We start from the raw sequence: 7,678 nt of genomic DNA, 5'->3' as shown, positions 1-7,678 counted from the left end.
GAGCAGCCACTGCACTCCAGTCTGGGTGACAGAGTAAGACTCCAACTCAAAAAAAAAAAATACTCAAAATACTGCATGAAGCAAAAGTGGTTATGACAACAACATCCCTTTTCCTCTTTACTTTGTCCAGACATGAGTCTTTGATGTGGCAATGCAGCTATCTTGTGAATAATGTAAAATAAACAAACTGATTAAATTAAATAGATCTATTAAGGAGTCGTTACACCAATCTAGCAGAGGAAGAAAAAACAAGGTCCAGACAGACAGAAAGAGTAACTACTGGTTTGTTTTTCTAACTGTCCTCCCTAAAGAGCATTTTTCACCCACCGATTTGAACAGTATGTTCAGTAGAAGTGTTTGGAAGAAATGGAAACACTCCTGCTTTAATGCAATGACTTGAAAAGGAAAGTTGCATGTGTACCTCAGGGGATGTGTAGATAGCAAACAACCAAGGCAATTGTCCAGGGGACACCTAAGAGGATTCAATATAGAACACAGGTGACATAAATGCTAAGTACTTAATGAAATGATCTTCTCCAGACTGGAGAGGAGGTAGGTAAAATGAAAGATGTGAAGCATTTTTAGCTTCTAAGAAAAGATACTACTATTGCCTTTTGTCAATTCTATTCAGCAAATATTTACTGAGCATTTACTACATTCCAGTCATTGTGGGGAGCAGGGCACGGAGAGCAGTCTTGCTGATGAAGACACCAGACTCTAGCCCTCAGTTTTTGTGTCAATGTGGAGCTGCCCTTCCTAAAATAAACTGACTGGGGGAAATCTAGAAATGCTGGTTTGCCTCTGCCTCCTGCCTCATTTTTTGCAAATAAAAGGGACCAAGTGGCTTATTGCCAGACATATACAAGGGACAGGCCACCTCTGGATTTTCATTCTACACATACAACAGCAATAGTCAATCCAGACTAAGTCACATGGTGCTACTTCCAGAAAAGGTTAAAGCTATTTGGTAAAGTTGAAGGGAGTGTGTGAGTGTGCACATGTATGTGTATGGGGGGAGGGATAATATTATTTCACAGTCACATATGTAAAAGTTTGAAATTTAAATCAAACTGGTTTTCTTGAAGGATTCTTTATACACCAATCTTCTTTAACTAGGAGTTGTCTTCTCCTTACTTCAAAGAGGTGTTACTTGAGAGCAAATGTCCCCCAAGATCCACTTAGAACCAGATACCTCCACCGCCTGAGTATCACTTATTCCCCAGACATGCTCTCTCTTTTCCTCTGTAGGCCATTTCTCCCAATACCCCTACCAAAGAGCCCAACCCAAGAAGACTCTATATTCACTAAGCTGCTCAAATTCCAAGTAAGAAGCAAAATTCCCTCTCATCAACAGTCTCAAAACCCAATGCATTCCATGTGTTTCTGACTGCCCACTTAATTCATTCACGATCACTCATGTGAATTTACATCACTCCAAATTCTGTTCCTAGTTGCCGCTGATGTAAATTTACGCCTTTGCAAATTCTGTTTCTGAATGTTGCGATGTTGTCATATGTATGTGTTATTATATTTTGCTTGAAAATGAATAGTTGGAAGGCTGAGGCAGAAGGATCTCCAGAGCCCAGCAGGTCAAGGGTGCAGTGGCTGGAAGTGTGCCCCTGCACTCCAGTCTGGGCAACAGAGTGAGACTCCAGCTCAAAAAAAAAAAAAAAGAAAAGAAAAGAAAAGAAAATGAATAGTGAGGCAAGGAGACAGAAATTTAATTGAGATAATTATCCATTATCTACTGGGCAATGTTATTGATTTACGTAGTTGGTAAAAGTTGCAAGTCAGTCATTATTTTGTTGCAATTAGTGTTGTATACTTGTATTTTGATATTTCAGGGCTGTCATACTTGAAAGTCAAAAATAATTGGAAAATGAAGAAATTTATGCTGATGAGATATCCAAGGTCAAAGGTGAATCCAGTGAACTTTTTAGTGAGTGAGACAGACAGTGATGTAATCATACAATATAAACAAAAAAAATCTAGATATACAATATAAATAATAAATATTCAGTTTATAATCTGAATAAAAATACAAAGTACAGAATGCTACTCAGAGTGGTGTCTGGGGTAAATACTGGGTATGTTGCAACTTTCAGCTGTACTGTGAAAAAGATGACAGTTTAGAAAAGACCATCTCACTTGTGCTTAACAACCAAAGTTTGTGGCAACCAGCTTCAGATTTTTTTAAATTTTCACCAGCTCTCAGTATTAGGAAAGTGAAAAATTTGCCAATCGCAAATGTGTTAACCCCAATTACATATAGCCCTTCTCACCCACCCTGGAATCTACCTTGACTTTAAAGGCATGCACACCTCCACACACAAAGGTATATGAGAGTCTCTTATCCAGCCTGCACTATAGCGCACCAAATGCTCCATTAGCTGTACCACCTGTCAAGCTTCTCTCTGGACCAGCTTCTCGGTAGCAGCTGATGAGTAACTGCCCTTCAATTAGCCTACCACTTGTGAATAAACTGTATTTCCTACCACCCTCAAAGGATGCTCCACACCCTTTCAGTCACCCATCTGCTACCAAATTTCATTCCAGTTTACCAGTAATCCAACAGAGGATCCAAAATGCAAGCCTACTGGTGTGCTGGATTGAATACAGGGTCTCCCAAAAAAAGTCTACCCAAAGCCTGTGAATGTGACCTTATATGGAAGTAGGGTCTTTATGGACATAATCAAATAAAGTAATACTAGAGTAGAGTAGACCCTATTCCAATGACTGATGTTCTTATAAGAAAAGGAGACCAGGCACAGTGGTTCACCTGTAATCCCAGTACTTTGGAAGGCCGAGGTGGGAAAATCGCTTGAGCCCAGAAGTTCAAAACCAGCCTAGGCAACACAGTGAGACCTCATTTTTATAAAAAATAAAAAAAATTAGCCCTGTGTGCTGGCATGTACCTGTATTCCCAGCTACTTGAGAGGTTGAGGCAGAAGAATTGCCTGAGCCCAGGAGGTTGAGACCGCAATGAGCTGTGATACTCCAGCCTGGATGACACAATGAGACCCTGACTCAAAAAGAAAAGAAAAGAAAAGAAAAATATGGTTGGGTGTGGTGGTTCATGCCTGTAATCCCAGCACTTTGGGAGGCTGAGGCAAGAGGATTGCTTGAGCCCAGGAGTTCAAGACTAGCCTAGGCAACATAGTGAGACCTTGTCTTTAAAAAAAAATTGTTAAAAAATTAGTCAGGCATGGTGGCGCACACCTGTAGTCCTAGCTACTTGAGAAGATGAGGATTGTCTGAGCCCAGGAGGTCGAGGCTGAGGTGAGCCATGATCGTGCCACTGCATTCCAGTCTGGGTGACAGAATGAGACCCCGAATCAAAAAAAAAGGGGAGGAAATTTGGACACACACAAAGAAAAGATGAAGGCAAAGACTGGAGTTATGCTGCCACGCCAAGGAGCACCAAGGATTGCCAGCAATTACCAGAAGTAAAAAGTATTAAGGAGAGCCTTTGGAGGGAACATGGCCCCAATGACTCCTTGATTTTGGATCAGTAGTCTCCAGAACTGTGAGAGAATAAATTTGTTGTTTTGAGCTACCCAGTTTGTGGTAATTGGTTACAGCAACCTAGGAAACTAATACAGCTGGTAAGTCAAGAAAAGTACAAATGGAACTACTTCTAATTGCTTGATATTTGAGGTAAGTTCCCAGACATTTTATAATTTCCCAGAAAGCATGTGTGGAAACTGAATAACCTTAAAAACCAGGCAAAGAAAAAATGCCAGTTTCAACCAGATCAGTGAAAGTCTTTGAGCTTAATGTAAACAGTAAACACATCAGTGCTTCAATAGTTAGGTATCTCTGACCACAACTGCTGAAGGAATTGAAGAAACAGCATGCAAAAAATCTGAGGAGAATTAGGCCTGATGCTGCAGCAAGGAGCCCCTCTCTTATGAAAGAGATCCAGGATCATTAATAGCTATTAACAGCAGAGAGCACTCAATGCTCACCACTACTTCTAACTAGTTTTAAGGCAGGAAAACTGTCCCACCTACTGAAGGACCACCAACAGAAGGCATTTCAGGAAAAATTCCAATGTTTTATTTAAAACAAGCTTCCGGGTAGGCATGGTGGCTCACGCCTGTAATCCCAGCGCTTTGAAAGGTCAAGGTAGCAGGAATACTTGAGCTCAGGAGCTCAAGATCAGCCTAGGCAACATAGTGAGACCTCGTCTCTACATAAAAATTTAAAAATTACCTGGGCGTGGAAGCACATGCCTATATCCCTAGCTACTTGGGAGACCGAGGCAGAAGGATCTCCTGAGCCCAGGAGGTTGAGGCCAAGGCTGCAGTGAGCTGTGATCATGCTACTGCACTCCAGCCTAGGCAAAAATGTGAGATTCCAACTCAAAAAACAAACAAGTTTCTCCACTCTTAGTAAAAGAATGGCAGAAAGGAAGAGAACCAATATCTCTCTGTAGAATATGCCTAATTTTTCCCAAGGGGCAGTGGGCTATATTCTGCTCAATCCAGGCACTAGGTATTCAAATAACCAGATGGGCCAGGTACGGTGGCTCAGACTGTAATCCCAGCACTTTGGGAGGCCAAGGCGAGAGGATGGCCTGAGCCCAGGAGTTTGAGACCAGCCTGGGCAACTTGGTGAGACTTCGTCTCTACAATAAATCACAAAAACTAGCTGGGTGTAGTGGTGTGCGTCTGTAGTTCCAGCTATTGGGAAGGCTGAGGCAGAAAGATCGCCTAAGCCCAGCAGTAGAGCTGCAGTTGCCCTGAGAGTGCCACGGCACTCCAGCCTGGGCGACAAGAGTGAGACTCCAACTCAAAACAACAATAACAACAAAAACCAAATAACCAAATGGCCAGTGACTTCAGACCACACAGACAAGCATACCTTTCGCTCCATGATTGATAGAGGAGGGAGGCTCATCATCAGATGTGGAGCTGAGGTTCCGGGCAAGCTCCGCAACTCTTTTTTTCTGTTTCTTGATGGGAGCAGTACATTCTGGGTCAGCTCTTCTCTTCATTGTTAACTGTAATCATAAATCCAGATAGTCAGCTGCCCTTGGGTCAAAGCCACTGGGATCAGGGCAGGGATTCCAAAGTATAAATCATCAATGGGATGAGATTTGGCAACTCTACACATCTTCTGGTGCCAGCACTTGAATAGCCTCTTCCTCAGAATGAGGTCTAGGAAGGATGCTAGCCAAGTTCTGGTTTTTAATAACAGCTGTTAGTTTTACTGGAAAATGTGGTGTTCACAGACCCAAAGGCCTCTGGGCCACTGGTGTTTGATACCAAAAAGTCATGGATCGACTTCACAAACCACAGGGGAGAAATGGCCTTGGGTGCTTGTTATTCTATACTTCTGATGCAACACTGGCCATGCATGACAATGTACAATGTACACAATAAATTACAAAACCTAGTAAATAAATATCAACCAATATTTCCAAGATGAAGGGACCATTCCAGAATGACTGTTTCATCGCAATTATTACTTTACCAAAACAATTAAGAGATAACATATTATGATATAAATATTAGTTTTTGGGTTACTTTATGAAGCTTGAAAATATGAAAGAATTGGAAAAGTTTTTAATCAGAGTAAGGAAAGAAAGCAGTGGTTGGTTTAGAACTGAGGAAACAGAAGTGGGAAAGGCATTAGACTATAGGTAGCTACATCATAGGAATGTGATACAAAAATAGTATTTTAAAAACAGGAACCCGCCTCTACAAAAAAAGATAGAAACAGGCAGGCACCATGACACCAGCATTCATGCCCATGGGTAGGTACATGAGAGGTAAGCATGAGGAAAAAAATGAGATGGAATGAAGCAATTATGAGACCCTGAAATCTTAAGGAATGATCAAGCTAAAGAGCAAGCAAAAGAAGTAGTGAATACAGCGTGGTTTACACACAACTGTTGGCCGTAGAGAACTCAAAAAAGAGAAAGGTCTCAAAATAGGATGGGTGACCAGCTGGGCTGCAACCCTTGGGGAAAGGGAGGTGCACAGGAATGGGCTTATAGCATGAGTCACAGCAGCCACAGCAAGAAAGCAATGAAATCCAAAGGTGACGCTGATTTTCGGCAATGTCACAGAACCCTGGGTCACACATTTCATTTCTCTTCAGCTCAAGGATGAGCCAGTCAATAGAATACACAATCACATCCTTCCTAAGGAAGCTGCCTCTTACTAGGCACAGGCAGGGGCTATCCTAGGGAAATAGGAAGAACAGGACACACTGAGCAAGCAGAAAGAAAGGCCAACCATAGTCTTAAATTCCACCCAAAAGGCCCAGAAGGTGAACTGAAAGGAATCCTGTTTCTAGCCACAGCAAATGCAAAAAGGTTCCTCTCATTGACTCTGGGGGAGATTGGAAGTACAGGAAATTCAATGTGGACTGTGTTGGGATGGATGCAAGAAAAAGAGAGGAAATAGTTGTGTGAAAGGAGGAGATGCTGATGCTCCTCCCCAAACCACATCAGCTTAGATTTGGGCCTTCCAAATCCTCTAATCCAACCCTCTCGTTTTCCACTGGAAAAGACTGAAGCCCAAGACAAGGCCGCACAGCTAACTTGTGCCCAGCTGAAGTGACCTCCACATGCCAGAAGAGTGTGATCTGGCAGGGAACTTCTAAGTGAAAAGCAGGAGGCTTGGTTCAACCTGCTGCTTCCCCACAGGAGGGGCTCAAATCCCCTCTGCAGTCTTTTCTCCCTGGGCCTCCGCTTCGCACTGCCACTCCTATTCGAAGGGAAGAGATCGGCTCTCTGGGCCAGTCCCTTCATTTGAAGATAACATGTGTGTGTGAATGCGCAGATAAGTGGCAGCGGCAGCTTCGGCTCCAGGGAACTGGCGTGGAGGCGCGGTGGGAGCAGTGCAGGAGGGAAGAGAGAGGGTCAGGAGGCGAGGAGAGTCACGACCGTGCGGGGCCGAGGCGGCGGTCGTAGGGAGAAGGATGCTGAGCCCGCGCGCCCGCCCGCTCGCTCCCCCGGGGCCGCGCGTCGGCACTCACGCTGAGGGGAGAGGGCGAACTGCCGGGAAATGGAGCGGGGGTTAGGCCGACGCTGTCGCCGCCGCCGCCGGGCCTAGCCCTGCCACTGCCAGAGCCGCAGCCGCCTCCCTCAGTTTCGCTTCCCCACTAGCCAGGCGGAGAGCGCCGGACGCGCAGTCGCGCTCAGGTCCCGCCCTGCGGGCCGCGCGGCATGATGACGTCACGATCAGCCCCGCCCCTGCCTCCCGGCCCTGTCCTAGCCTTGGGAAAGGCTCCTCAGACTTTGGCCCTTCCCACCTGGGGACCCGGAAGGTCCCGGGCGCCGGCACAGAAGAGCAGCCTGGGAAAAGATGCAAAAGCAAAAGTGAGCAAGTAAATTCTCATCTGGCCCTAGGGGAGAAAAAAAACAATTCAAAAATTAAAAGTGCCACATTACGTCATTTTACTTAAATCTCATTGTCGTCTTCATTTTACAGATTAAGAGCTGGTTCAAAGATGTAGACTGTAAACTGGTTGAGGATAGGAACCACGTGTTCTTGTTCACTGCTGTATCCTCAACATCCAGCATATAGGACATCCTCAACAGATACTGAAAGAAGGACGGGAGGAAAGAAAGAATGCCGCCTATAACATCTTACCATATGGACACAGATGGCTCTCCACTCCGAAACTCTTTTCCAATTTCCAGACCAATATGGCCAAGCGTCTG

At 44.5% G+C, this 7,678-nt stretch overlaps 1 protein-coding gene across 1 annotated transcript in view; it reads right to left on the bottom strand.

Moving 5' to 3' along the window:
- Positions 1 to 7,160, bottom strand: part of CMTR1 (cap methyltransferase 1) — a 60,920-nt gene extending 53,760 nt beyond the window's left edge. Inside the window, exons 1-2 of the mRNA XM_008066147.2 lie at positions 6,991 to 7,160; positions 4,867 to 5,005 (exon numbers count right to left, since the gene is read on the bottom strand). Coding sequence (XP_008064338.1) covers positions 4,867 to 4,999 — 133 coding nt within the window. The 5' untranslated portion in view covers positions 5,000 to 5,005; positions 6,991 to 7,160. The remainder of the gene's footprint in view (positions 1 to 4,866; positions 5,006 to 6,990) is intronic.
- Positions 7,161 to 7,678: the final 518 nt, after the last annotated feature.

Source organism: Carlito syrichta, unplaced genomic scaffold (assembly GCF_000164805.1).
Source record: "Carlito syrichta isolate Samal-C Ts95f unplaced genomic scaffold, Tarsius_syrichta-2.0.1 Scaffold308847, whole genome shotgun sequence".
NCBI lineage: Eukaryota > Metazoa > Chordata > Mammalia > Primates > Tarsiidae > Carlito > Carlito syrichta.
This window is presented reverse-complemented; position numbering and strand designations above follow the sequence as displayed.